The sequence below is a fragment of the Rutilus rutilus genome (assembly GCF_951802725.1).
Source record: "Rutilus rutilus genome assembly, chromosome: 6".
NCBI classification, from domain to species: domain Eukaryota; kingdom Metazoa; phylum Chordata; class Actinopteri; order Cypriniformes; family Leuciscidae; genus Rutilus; species Rutilus rutilus.
The window spans coordinates 7,187,836-7,202,838 of NC_140214.1; the positions used below are offsets into that span (position 1 = coordinate 7,187,836).

The window sequence follows — 15,003 nt, forward strand, 5'->3', positions numbered from 1 at the left end:
AATAACAGGATCACATGCCGTGTTTCGCTCATACAGGGCGAGACCACATTGACTGTACACACACTTGTATAACCGTTTGTATAACGTTCGGCGTACTCGGCTTCCTAGGACCAACCACAGGCTTTTCCCTCTTCGGTGTCCCATTCACTAGCTTTCTCTTACTACTGATTTGTCCATACGCAACGCACGTCGTCGTCACTGGTCATGATTGTCCACGTGAGGCGTATGACATACTTATGTAAAAAGACTGGCGGCCCTCTGAGCCAATCACAGCGCGTTCCTGGCATTTCCGCATTTTTCGCATGCAAATTCGCGGCGTTTGGCCAATAGGAGTGTACGGTGGGAGGAGTTTGAATGCAGGTCATGCTGCGAGCTCGAGAGATCCAGGGCACCGGTGTGAGAGACTAGAGAGCAGTCTCCAGCAATGTGTGTCAAACTGACGCTGTGGCTTGATTGGAATTTCAGGAATATGTTTAATTTAGCCGGACAGGACGGAGACCTGCTTTGAGACACCCAACCTGTACGAAAAAGAAGACGGTTTAAGTTGTCAGGTAAGATACATTCATGTCGTTTAGAAGACTAGACTGTTGAGGAGTTGTATAACATTTTCCATTGACTGCAATGTGAACCATTCCCTTAAACAAATTTATGTCGTAAACACAAAGTGTTGTTTGTACATATACACTGTAACATATGTGATATACATCGGTTCAGTCATATATGTGTCAAATATGTATGTTATGTATTAAACTTACGCGTTGCATAACTGTGTCAGTGATTGGGTCATGTTCGGTCAGTGCTCCAGACCAAAGCCCTTTAAATCACTAGTTTTGTCCTCATTGTTTACCTTGAAGAAATGCCATATAACTTCTTTTGTTATTTTATTTTATTCACCCTAGTTACTGAGACTATGAAACTGCAAAATATTTGCTAAAAAGCGAACTCTTAGGTTATGAAACAGCCTCGTTTGTCATGGCAAGCCATTTTAACCATTTATTCCATTTATAGCCATTTATTCCTTAACTCACTAGTATCTATTTTTGTTACTACTAAAATTTTTGTAATAAATCCAATAGTGAATAATAACTTGCCCGCTATTCATTATGTATTTAATCTTCTAATACTGACTCCTTTAGTAGTCACTTCTCTAAAAATCTTCCTAGAAACAACTGGAATAGATACTAGAGTTTAATAAATTATAAGTTTAAGTGTCTATTCAGTTTGTTATAACTACAATATATGCTAGTACTTATTCTAGTAACTAAGAAATATTTAATATTTCCTAATGAATAGTTATGTAAGTAGGAATAAGTAATAGTTTGTGGATAAATACCTTTACCAATTAATAGTTTCAAGTAAAATGTATATAAAAAAGAAATAAAATAAAAGTTACCATAAATTAAATTACTTACTAGTACTTTAAAAAGAGAAGTAATCATTACAAAAATATACACTAGTAATAAAAGAATAATTGCTAAAATAGCCTGCCACACATGTCCCTCCCAAAATGAATGAATCTCAACCTTTTCGTACTGTTGTATGGGTCTGGATGTGAACATTATGTCATTGCAGGCTGCATATATAATTGTCAGGGGTAGAGTCATGTACGTTAGATAATGCCTTGCTGTAACACACGCCACTGATGCACACATCAGACTTATGACAATGAGGAACCTATTGCATAAGTTCTAGTTTACATTAATTAATTCAAAAACCAGCATGTGGTCATTTTAACTAATGCTGGAAACCTATATTTATATTTTCTGTAGAACACAAAGAAATGTTAGCCAGAATTATATAGTCTCAGTCACAATTCACTTTAATTTGAATCTTTTTGCCATACAATGAAAGTGAATGGTGACTGGTTTGGAACAACATGAGGATGAGTATATGATGGCAGCATTGACTTTAAATTGATTTTAAAGGAGTAAAAATAGCCTGAAGTTGGCAGTTGTCCACTTATGTCACAGTGTATGCTATGCTGGTTGAGCTTGAACTAGGTAGGCAGTGGGTTGTTTGCAGGCTATTAAAACTGACCTACTCATACAAGAGGTGCTCCAAATACCTTAATCTGCCTCTAATGTAATGAGCACATAAACTCTGCATGTGCATTGTGTTTCTGCAAACTGTTTATTTCATTGCATAAACTGTTTTATAGCACTTTTCTGTTTCAAAGCAGCTTTATAGAAAATCATGATGTTAATTTTTATAATATCTTCATCCTTTATTTGCATTTAGCAGATTTGAGCTGGGCAATAATGCAGTTTACATTTACCTATGCGCAAGTAGTTTAAATTGTCTATATATTACCCTAGTATGTCCAACTTTATCCACCTGTCCTACACTATACTCGAGTATAGTGTAGGTGGATAAAGTTGGACATACTTAAATATCCAACTTTAAATAAAGAGCTGAGCAATAATATAATAACATTTTGCAGCAAAATTAAAGAAAATCAGGTAGTTGAGATCTTTCTCATGCTGTTTTTCAGCACCTTTGTATCCCTGGGTTTTGTTTAACTGGTCTTTTTTCTCAAAGCTGACCTCAAATTGTATTCATCATAATTTGTTTGCAATCATTTCCCAAAATCTTTTGTGTGATATAAGCTCATTTGCATTTTAATTCGCATATGTCATGATCTACTCCATGTAAAATGTACAGGTTTAAAGTACATTTTGAGAATTTACAGTTTTGTAGATGGTTTCATTCAACATCTGCTTTGATTTACCAGAAGTAGTTTTTTTTTTTGTCTCGTATTTAATCTATTTTCTTGGCCAAGACAGTGAATGTTGCAATGCAGAGCTTGATCCAAATGAGAACCTAGAGACACGTAATTGTTAGATCTCATTTTGGTGATGCTGGAATAATGGTTGCACATGCAGCACTGACGTAATCAGAAACTGATCATCATCTTCTCTAAACAGTGGTTGGACACCACTATTAAGAATAAATTAAGGATAAATGCGTAGATAGCATCTGTAATTGATTCTTTAAAGGGGTATTTCACCCAAAAATCTTGTCAGTAATTACTCACGCTCATGTTGTTCCAACCCCATAAGACTTTCGTTCATCTTCGGAACACAAATTAAGATATTGTTGATGAAATCTGAGAGCTGGCTCACTCCTTCATAGGCTGCTAGGTCATTTCATCTGCCGGCCCAGAAAAGTTAGTAAAGACATTGTTATAATAGTCCAAGTGACTACAGTGGCAAGCGACGAGAATACTTTTTGTGCGTTAAATAAAGTTAAATAAAGTCTTTTTTGCACACTAAAAGTATTCTCGTCGCTTGAGGGTGAGTAATTACTGACAGAATTAAAATTTTTGGGTGAACTAACCCAATAAATGAAATAAAGGATGTGCTTTGGGTGATCTGTCTGAGTGGAAACATTATCTTTCTTTAAATATAGCTGTTTCTAGTACATGTTGTAGGGCCACATGGGTCGTTGTTGAACTCACTCTGACTATAAAAGAGAAAGTGTGGGCGAGCAGTTTTTCGTGATGTGTCCGGAGTTGCTCAACAGGATAGGCTGAAAGCGTTGGCAGTTGAGATGGGATTGGCTGCTCGGGCAGAGTATGCAGTGGGAGGGTAGGAAGTGATGACGCACGAAGAGTGTCCTCGGGTGCATTTTTATGTATTTAGAGACCATTCCTGGCTCAGAGCCACACGAACAGTCCAAAGCTTTCATTGATGCTATCTTTCCAAGTTGCAGCATTATTTTGTTGAGTGGTTGGATGGGAATTAGATGAGAAACAGAACGGTCATGGAATTAGATTACGCAGAGGATACGATTTGTTTTAAACTACAGTTTTATTGGCAGTTTTGAGTTTGTTCTTTTTTTGAAGGCTTTAAAAGTATTTGTTCTGCATTAAATCATTTTACCTTTAAAGAAATGCATAGTATTATGTTTAAAATTATGTACATTCACATAAAATGCAGAATGGCGTCATATTGGTAGCCTAATAAAAGTCATTTTATTCTACATGGAGTCGTTCACCTTAGGAGGGAAGACATATTAAGATAACAAGAAGACCATCAACTAATGGGGGTTTTGCGCAAAAAACAAAACAAAAAAACTTCTGTATTCTGTAAAACATTGTTGCATTGGTTTGGTACAGTTATTTTGTATGTGCTTCATTAAATATAGAGTTGTTTTACAAAGCATAATCCATGTCCATTGCATATGCAAATTGATATCTAAAAGTATTTTTTAGTTTTCTTCTTCACACTATCATGCGGTTAATTAAACTAGGTAAGCCGATTACCTTAAAAGTCCATATATCGCCATCAGTTTATACTGCTTTGCTTCCTCCAGCAAGCGGATGTAATGAGACCTGTTTTCCTGTTTGTTCATGTGATGTTCGACATAAAGCCTTCATCGAATAAAATAACATAATAAAATAATAATAAATCAAAATTTAATGTTGGGCATTTGTAGCCAAAAAAAAGAAAACTGGCTGTTGCAAAATTATCGATTGCACATTTAGGTTATTTGTACAATTGTAATTGTGAAAAAAAGTGTCTTCTTTAAGTATTTCCATGTGAAGAATATATGGCAATCAAAACGAGTGCTGTTTCTTTTGTGGCAAACTTCAAACTATTACAAGTGTTTGGCTTGCAAACTTGGTTTTCCATTTATTGCCCTGGTCCTGCTGCTTTCACCTTCTCTGTTGGCTATCCACACACCTACAGTAGATAGGCAAGCATGAGTGCAGATAAGGAATTGATTGATAGTGCTTTTTTTTCCCTAGGCGTAGAGACTGGAAACGATATAAGGTCATCCTGTGTTGGCTGAAACCAGTTACAGCTGGATACTCTTGAAGTAAAATCAGGATAAACGCTTTGCCTTTCTTTGCTTTGCACGCATGCTCTGGGTTTGGAGATCACCAGAAGCCTATTAAACAAGTTACTATTCGTTTGCTCACCTGTCTGAAACCCATTTTTAAAGTGGTTTCAGAGAGCTCAAAAAGTCCCAGATTCTCGGCTATGCATTGCGAGTAAATAAAACATGCTGAATTTAGCTTTAGCAGGAGGATGAAGACACTTACACAACCTAATCTGGAGGTCTCGCATGTGTCTTCTTGGAAAGATTTGGTTAGCCAGCTACCTGCTGCCAGCATTATTACCAAACAGCTGTTTACAAGGGCACTTTGCAATACGACTAACAGAAAGACCTTAGTATTATGTAAGTGCAGGCGACACTCAAGCAGCTACATCATTACAAACATTTTGGTGAGTCACATTATAGGGAATGGCTTGTTGAAAGTTATTCAGCCATGTGCGTAGGTAATGACTAATGTGCTTGCTTTCTGCTTTTACAAAGTAAGCAACATTTATAAACAAAGTGTTTACTGACTGAAATACGTCGCAATCATGTAGTAAATAAAATAAAATTTCCCCAAACAACATCAGGCCTCAATGCTAAAGATTTTTGCTAGTCTGATTGGACCAGTTCAATTTTCACTCTTCAACCTGTTTGAGTTTTGGTACTGATGATACGCAAACTAAAAGTACAAAACTAGGATGATGTATATTGTGGGATTGCATAGCAACACTGTGAGTTCATGAATCTGTACAGTTTCAAACTATTTTAATTTTATCCATCCAGAAGCACAAATGTGTGTCAGCAGATTGTGTAGTACAGCCTAACAACAGTTTTCCCGCCGCACACACACACACACACACACACACACACACACACACACACACACACACGCTACTCCGGAATAGTGTGCTCTTAAGCCGTGACCTGGTGACAGAGGATTTACATCATGACATCATGGAACACAGACATCAATCTCTGTGTCTAATCTTTTCAGGACTGTTGAACTCTACGTCTAAATATCAAGACTTGAGTCTAATAAATAATAATCACTTATGTAAGTAGGCCTATATGAAATAATGTTGAATTGTTTTGAACTCCTGGAATATTTGATGAAAAATCATACATTGAATTTGACATATTGTGTGAATTTGGTTTTGATGCCAAATGCAAGTACTGAAGTGTGTCAGAGGGTTTTGATATGAATCAGGTTTTCTAGCCTCTAAGAAATATTTGCACCATAAAAGATGCATATTTGTGTCACCACCTAGGCTACTTTAATTTGTGCTAATTGTGTAAAATTGTATTAAAATGCAAGCATCCAAGCAATATTAACTATTTCCTTTCAGAGCTGTCTGTAAACTTAGGTAAGTCCTTATAAGTAGTAGCCCATGTGCTACACATTCAATTACGTAAATGTCTCTAACTTGATACTGAGTTATAAAACCGTCTGCAAGGTGGTTGGTTGTAAGGTTCATTTGTATATCATTAGGTTTATGCTTTGTTTGTCTGATCTTTACTTGGTTAACATTACAGTATAGATTTTTTTTTTTTTTTTTGGTGTTGAGTGAAATATTAATATTAAATGTGCAATTGATTGAATTAATTGCAATGCTTATTATTCAAATTAGTCATAATATAATTAAGAAACATATTATTAAGTAGTTATGTTTGGGTAAGAGGTCATTATTTGTAATTTATCATATACCACAATAAATTGATGACTACTTATTTTACATGTAAATGTTCTTTGTATGTAGTCTTTGTTGTAGAAGAAACTCATCTAATCACATCAAGTTTTTGCACAGTATATGGGGTAGTAGTCGTTGGTCTTTGAGCTCAGTGTCCACTGTCCAGATTATAAACGTGCTGAATCAGCAGTGAGATTGTGACTTTGAACTTGTTAAGCAATGCTGGCTGTGGTGTTTGACTTTATATTTTTAGCAGGGTACGTTTACTTAAAAGGCCAGGAAAGGTACATGAATTTGCCTCGTAAAGTAAGGATTTTGAATATCATTGCATACTTTGTCTTTGTGTCTTTTAACAATGCAACATTAGTTTTTTACATCTAATGGATACAATTGACATTGCAGTTTATTTTTCATTATTAACACTTCATTTTTTATTAATCATTGATTTTTAGACTGTAGATCTGATCCCATGTGTTAGCCAATGTGCTTTTCCCATGAGCACCTATGATTGTATTATAAAGAGATAACAATATAAGTCTGTCAGCTGTAATTATATTAAATTGCAGTGTTCTGCTTTATGGCACCCCATGCAGGCAACTATATCACATGAAGATGCCCCTAGGGTTTGAATAAAATCCACAATTAATGGATTATAATGTGTCATCTGCAGGACTTTAAGAAAGATCTAGAGAACTGGCTCTGTCATTTTCTCTAGGTTAAAAGGTTATAGTTAAAAGAGTCATACTAAAAGGCTGAATGCCACATTTACACATGCTGAGGTTTACAGCTTTTTTGCTTGCGTCAAATATATGGCATGTTAAACAATTCTGTTAATGTTTACTTAATTTTCTTTCTCAATCAGCAGTGTCAAAGTGCTTGGCCAGTGTGTCACTATGCAACAGAAAATACAAAGGTTAGCGTTGTTGTGTCATCGCCCTTTGGGTTACTAGGTTACAGTAGGCACTCAGCCAGACATATTAAGATTATATGTGCTCATAAGTCAGACAGGTGTGATTTGGGTGGAGCACCAAGTAATATACGTCAAAAAGTTATTGATACCGGTAGGGCTGGTCTTTCGTCAGCAGTTTGTTATTATAGAAATTATATATTTTGCTGTACTTTTTATATGGGTAGGACTGCTTAATTTACATGTGAGAATGACAAAAATAATAATAATAATAATAATAACATGTGCCAAACATGTAATGATGAAAAAAAGTTGTTAAGTGGCAGAGATTGGCCAGCAACCATGCAACATGGAATATTAATGTAGATTATAAATACTGCAAAATTATTTGTTATAAGTGGCTAATCCAATCTGAATTTAGAGTTTAAAAAAAGTATGCATTTTTAAAGTGCAATTCACTATATTTTTCAAACATATGCATTGCCACATAATTATTTAATAATTTCAATGAGGATAATCAACTGGCCCCAAAGTCATTTTTAGTGCATGTATGATGTAATTTGTAATTTCCTTTCAAGTTCACACAGGTGTTCTTGCAGTACTGTGTGTATATATATATATATATATATATATATATATATAGGCTATATGTTACAGTGTATGTAATGGGCCTACCTGAAACAATATATCAGTCATGCATGGTAAATCTATTCAGGTCTTGGTCACACAGGTAATCCACTAACGTACTCTACTCTCTGGCAATCCTACAGGTGTATTTTTAGCTCTTGAGTAAAAGAGTTGTGAGTCTTGAAGGTGTCTTTCCTTAATATGGTCCATCTTAGGTCCTGACCAGGAAACTTGGCTCAGTCTTCTCTACTCTTGTTCAGTGTTCAGACAACTATTTATTTCTTTAGAGCAAAGGGATAAGAGTTTATTTTTTTCCCCTGCCATTTTCATGGAAACATGAAGGGATACAAACCAGTCAGGGCCTGCTGTTGGTCCTGTCTAGGCTAACACATTTAATGTGCACATGCTGGGATTAATCCTTTGAGGGAGGCAGTGTTTACAAGACGAAATGCCACATCTGTTTAGTTAAAGGACACGAGGGGACACCAGGATCGCCCACCTTTGAACTCTAAGTTTACGCTCTTTGGGTCCAGACAGAGGCCGACCTGCCTATAGATTTTACCTCAGTATTTGATCAGACAGTGTTTTGCATGCTTTACTTTGATGCACAATCTGGCTTTGTGATGAACAGTCATGAATCTGACTTGCAACTTTTGCTGTTATAGGAGAAGATTGCGCAACTAAAACATGATTGTATCTCCTGTACAGGGATGGCATGCAGATTATCTCTGTCCCGTCTTGCCCGGGTTTCTTTTGACGTGCTTAAGTGCATCATCTTGTTCCTTTGTCTAAAGGGATGGTCACGCTTTCCATTGACATCAGTTCATCAATTCAGTTTTGAATTTCGCTGCGTTCCAAAGTTCAGGTTTGTGCACTCAGACTTGTGAACTCGTGAATTTGTGACCATTGCAATTTCCGAAAAAATAAAAAAAAGTGTTCTCAAAGTCTAGTTTGACTGTGGTTTATGGACAAGATTTCCTGATGTTTTCAGATGAAACATGCATTTAATTTTAATGACTCATGTTTTGTTTGTTTTTTATTCCCATAGCAAACCGAGCGCTCGTCTGAATTCCCTCTGAACGCCACACACACTTGCTTCACTTCTTCAAACCAAGCCTGATGTCTGAGGACTCAGATTCCAAACCGTACCTGTTCTCCTCCCTGGAGGGGCAGAACGAGGCAGCCGGCTGCAGTTCGATGGCAACGTTGCATCGCATGGGCAGTTTCGCGAAGGGGGCCGAACTTGGCCTGGCATCCGAAGGAAGTGACAGTAGCCAAGACCCTCCCGCTTCGCCCCATAACAACCGGAAGATGAAACATTCCCTCCATGAGGATGTGGATATGAAGAGTAGCGGGTCCAGTGGGAGTGGGACAGAGTCTCATGGTAACGAGTCCCACGGTAACGATTCCCATGGAAATGAGTCCCACGGCAATGAGTCATCGGGGAGTTCCAATAGCAGAAGCAAGGACTCGGCACTAATAGAGTCATCGGAGAGTAACAAAAGGTAATTTAGTGATATTCTGTTTGTCTGTGACATGCAATGGTCCCAGAAAATATTTGGACCCATTTGGACAGCTTTGACAAAACTTTTGACAAAGTGGCCCAATACTTTTTAACTTTATCTTGCACATTATATCTATTGGTTTATCATGTATACCTAACAAACTTTGGTAAAAAAAAGTGTGCTTGTGCTACCTGATTTAGTAATCTGATGCATTTATAATCAAACACTTAAGTGTCCAAATTATTTTTGGGGCCCACTATATTTTTGAGGGTGAAATTTTAATAAATGTCCCTAGAACTGATTGTTCTGGATCTGTATACACTATCTTTCAAAAGGTTGGGATCAGTAAAATGTTTATGAAAATTCTCTTATACTCACCAAGGCTGCATTTATTTGATCAATAATAGCAATATTGTGAACTATTATAACAATTAAACTATAAAATAACTTTTCAATTTTCATATATTTTTAAACAATTTATTCCGGTGATGGAAAAGCTGAATTTTCAAGTCATGTCACCTTTAATTATGTAGCACTTTATACAATACAGATTGTTTCAAAGCAGATTTACAGTGATAAAAGGAAAGTGATTCAATGATGCTAACAGTTCATTTGGGCTGTAAAGCAGCTCTAAAAAGAAGATAGTGTCGGTTCAGTGTTGATTCAGTTCTGTTTTAAAAATCATTGATTAAAGAAGCGGTGCATAAAAAAGCACATTGTGCATTGTCCAGTTCTCATTCAACAGCGTCAGTGCAGTCAAGTCAATAATATTGTTGAATATTAAGTGTCCCCAACTAAGCAAGCCAGAGACGACAGTGGCAAGGAACCCAAACTCCTTCAGGTGAAAGAATGGAGAAAAAGACCGTGGGAGAAACCAGGATCGATCCGGGAGGGGCAGTTCTCTGGCAAACGAAGGAGCATGGTGTTATTGTGATTCAGGCAGCATCACAAGTCAGAATTCAGATTGTGGATTGTAGCATTCAATATTTCACCCAGTTCCTTTTTCTTGAAGATTGGATTCGTCACGCCAGTATGGAGACGCAGCTGGTCATAGGTTCTGTGCAGAGGACCTGTCAGGTTCTCGTGGGCTTTGCTGAGGATCTGTGCCGATGGCTGTCGTTGTCTAGTAGCAGGATCTCTGCTGACATTCAGGGCTTCGTTGTGGTCGTGTCTAGGTGCAGGTCCACCATCTGATCTGGATACCGACCGGATACGGCTGACTACGGTAACCTCGGGATAAACAGAGAGACTAATATTAGCATAGATGCCATTCTTCTCACGATGTAACAAGTACGTCGGGTGTTATGGGAAGTGTGTCTGGTTTGGTTGACCTAGTTTATGCAGCCTAACAATCCTTTAACGGATGTGAATTATAGAAATGTGATAATGTGTATGACAGGTTAAAGAGATGTGTTTTTAGTCTAGATTTAGTGTGTCTGCTTCCTGAACAAGGCAACGAAGACTATTCCACAGTTTGGTGCTAAATAGGAAAAGGTGTAGTAGTAGCTCAAGTACTGGGGAGCTCAACCATTTAGTACTTTGTAAGTAATTAGCAAGTATCAAAGAGCACACCTTTGTGGACGTTTTTGGTCCAATAATTAAAACCTCGGGGTTTTTTTTCAGAATTAAGTAGTAGGAAGTTACTAGTCATCCATTTTTTGTGTCACGTGATCCTTCAGAAATACGTTTCTGATACATTTCTTAGACATTTGATTTTAACATCAAACCTTGATGTTGACGTAAAATAAAAATTTTTTTTTTACATTTGCATTACACTGTAACATTTATTTAATGCCAAGCATAATTTGGATTGCACAATTTCTAATCACCATGGAGACCGTTTGTCTGTGTGACGATCTCAGCTCTGTGCCAAGAGGTTGCATGCAGACACTTGTTTAAAGATTAAAGCCATCTGGAATTGTTTTGGTTTGGCAATAGACAGTAAACCATAACATTTGAATAACCATTCATCCCCGTCGGTGAGTCCTTGCGTGTATAAGGATCTTTGACGTCATTCTAGCCTCAGTTCTCACCTACTATTTCTGGGGTAATCGTAAGGTCACTGGATAATTGAGAATTCACTAAAGAGATGAATTATTTGTCCTGTATGTATTTGAATTCTTCAGGTGCCAGGCCCAGACCGGATCTACAGACTTTATTCACGTTTTCTGCACTGGTTTTTGGAGATGGATGGATTTAAACATGGTAAAATGCCTATAATGGAATGGACAGCACAACAGTCTTACTGGCTACTGGATATTGATTACATTAATATTTAAGGAATGAATGATCTGTAGGCTTCTTTTCCCAAAACTATCATAACTTCAAAGACATGCTAGTTTGCATTGGGCTTAACCAATTGTGCCCCATTTAAATGGGTTTTATTTTTTAAATCTATTCCTTGTAAAGGAAGAAACTTCCCTGCATGTGCAGTTGTATAATAATCTTCCAAATTCTCGAATCTCATTGGTCTCCTGAAATGACTGACTGTATCAATAGCATCGAAACACTTTGCCCTGCGAGATTAACACAGATGTGCTTTATATAATTAGCTCACCTACAGCTAATAGCTGCAACATGTGAAGCCTGTTTCTATTCTAAGCTACTTAGTGGGCTATTTGTAATTACTCCTGGTGTATTTATGCAACTGGACGATGGACTCGCAATAGTATCAGTGCGCTAAATTGAGCGGTTTAATCCATCTAAGTCTGTCTCAGTTACTAGAAGCCTGCAATACAAGCCATTCTTAGCCGTGCTAATGGTGCATGGCTGGGAATGGCAGAAGTCATAGTGTTTTTGAGGCAAACAGATGAAGATTGGAAGATTGACCTCCATGTGGAGGAGGAGCACCCATTTCTTGTTCCATTGTCCACAGTGATTGAAAAGGTTGTGTGTGTGAAGGAAGTTTTGACCTGAAGCTACTGCATGATTTTTCTTGTCACTTTATTCTCTTGCGACAGCTGGTTCTGACTAGCTTGAGCTGGTATACTGAATTAATCGTTTATAAATAATGCCGTCATGTTTGTTGCAATGGCGTGCAGGGTTTCCAGGTGCTGGATATGATGTCGAACAGTTTGCAATTAATTCAGGGATTTTCTGTGTGCGGTTCCTCATTGGTTTGAGGGATGCGCAATTCACTTTATACCTCACTTAATCTCAAAAGTAAAGCAATCAAAGGTAGACATGCCTGTTAAAATAGCATCTGACTGATAACTAGTCATAAAGTGTCTGTCTGTATAGTTTATGACTTGTTTTATGATGGCTTATTGTATGTGTACTCTTTTTACAGCTCTAACTCTCACAGTCCCTCACCACCCAGCAGCTCAAACGCCTTCAGCCTTCTGAGTGCCAGTTCAGAGCAAGACAACCCGTCTACCAGCGGCTGCAGGTTAGACACGAACACACCAGACTGCCCTTCTACCAGGAATTTTATTTTCATTTATTTTATTTTATTATTATTTTTTATTATTATTATTATTATTATTTTTTTTTTTTTATGTTATATACAATATACAATATACAAATATACATTCATTATATTATATTTAATATATTTTATTTAATTATATTAATTATATTAGATTTAATATATTATTTTATACTATTATTATTTTATAATATATAATATAATATTTCAGGTTATTTTATTTTAATATATAACTATCTATTTATCTTTTATTATTTGTACATATACAAATATATATATATATATATATATATACACTTTTTTTTCTACCATCATTTTCACAGAACGCTTAAAAAAAAAAAATTTTTACTACAAATATGTATTTATTTATTTTCAACTTGTTTACAAAAACAAACCAATTTTTTATTAAAACTTGATGTGTATTGTACATTGCATAATATCAATCCCAGTTATATTTAACAGTAGTGCAGAATCATGTGTAGACAGTGGTTTGGTGGAATGAGGAGTTATGTACTTTATGAATCATGTGTACGCATGTCGTTAACATTTGATTTAATATGCTTTTTAAAATGGGTTCTATTGCTGACATGTGTGTGTTTTGCGCACCTGCAGCAGCGAAGAGTCTGCCAAGGCAAAGACGCAGAAAGAGTTGATCAAAACTTTGAAGGAGCTGAAGCTTCATTTGCCGCAAGAGAAGCGGAACAAGGGCAGCAAGTCGACAACGCTCAACACTCTGAAATATGCCCTGCGCTGCGTCAGGCAGGTGGAGGGTGAGCAATGCCTTTAAATTATCTTTACACAAGTCATCCATAATGCAGAAGCACTTGCCTGGCCACAGGGACATAGTCCTACTTTCTGTTAAATTATCAATCTATTTTCTGAGTTTTATTTCACTTGACTACAATGAAAATGTAGCTAGGCACATAAAACAACAACTTTCAAACCAAACAAATGCATTGCAACATGGAAGCAGTGCAAGCAGTATTTCAGCAAATCGGGTAGAACTACTGGGTGAACATCACGTCATGTGATTAATATGTTGATACATTTAATAATGTGTCTGCCCCTTTTTTAGATATCAATTAATAATAATCAATTATTGTAAAGGACTATGTATATTTATATCTTTGTTGGCTTATTATTAGTGTAGTATGATAATATATCTAATATAGGCTGTTTGTTATGTGTCATTTAGTGGATAGAACACAGGCAACCGTCCTTTGGATGAGACGTAAAACCGAGGTCCTGACTCTCTGTGGTCATTAAAAATCCCATGGCATTTCTCGTAAAGAGTAGGGGTGTAACCCCGGTGTCCTGGCCACATTCCACCCATTGGCCCTTACCAATCATGGCCTCCTAATAATCCCCTTACATTGAATTGGCTCTATCACTCTCTCTCCTCTCTCCACCTATAGCTGGTGTGTGGTGAGCGCACTGGCGCCGTTGTACTGTGGCTGCCGTCGCATCATCCAAGTGGATGCTACACACTGGTGGTGATTGAGTAGAGATCCCCTGATATGATTGTAAAGCGCTTTGGGTGTACAGTAGTACATATGAAAGCGCTATATAAATGCCCAATTCTATTCTATTCTATTCTTCAACCAATCAAAACGTAGCTTTCATACAGTAAAAAAAAATTTTGAGAGTCAAATTTACATGCATTGCAGTGTTTTTTATTAACTATTAGGCGTACATCACATATTTAATCTGTACTACATTACACCAGATATGTGAATTGGATTTGCACCATTGAATTTATCTTTTTTTTCTGCGTTTCTATTTCAGCAAATGAAGAATACTATCAGCTGCTTATGATTAATGACAGTCAGCCGTCAGGGCTTGATGTCTCATCATATACCATCGAGGAGATAGACAGCATCACTTCTGAATACACCCTCAAAAACACAGTACGTTTTTTTTATGTATGCGTGCGTGCATGTATTTATCCATTTATTTATTTATCCATTTATTTATTTAAGGTGTTCCAGTCAATATTGAATTATTTTTCAGAAACATTTGCATGAT

General features: G+C 36.8%; 1 protein-coding gene across 1 annotated transcript in view; it reads left to right on the plus strand.

Annotated features, from left to right (window-relative positions):
• Positions 1–386: 386 nt before the first annotated feature.
• Positions 387–15,003, plus strand: part of per2 (period circadian clock 2) — a 30,646-nt gene continuing 16,029 nt past the window's right edge. Inside the window, exons 1-5 of the mRNA XM_084410368.1 lie at positions 387–551; positions 9,095–9,551; positions 12,841–12,939; positions 13,591–13,748; positions 14,764–14,885. Coding sequence (XP_084266494.1) covers positions 9,166–9,551; positions 12,841–12,939; positions 13,591–13,748; positions 14,764–14,885 — 765 coding nt within the window. The 5' untranslated portion in view covers positions 387–551; positions 9,095–9,165. The remainder of the gene's footprint in view (positions 552–9,094; positions 9,552–12,840; positions 12,940–13,590; positions 13,749–14,763; positions 14,886–15,003) is intronic.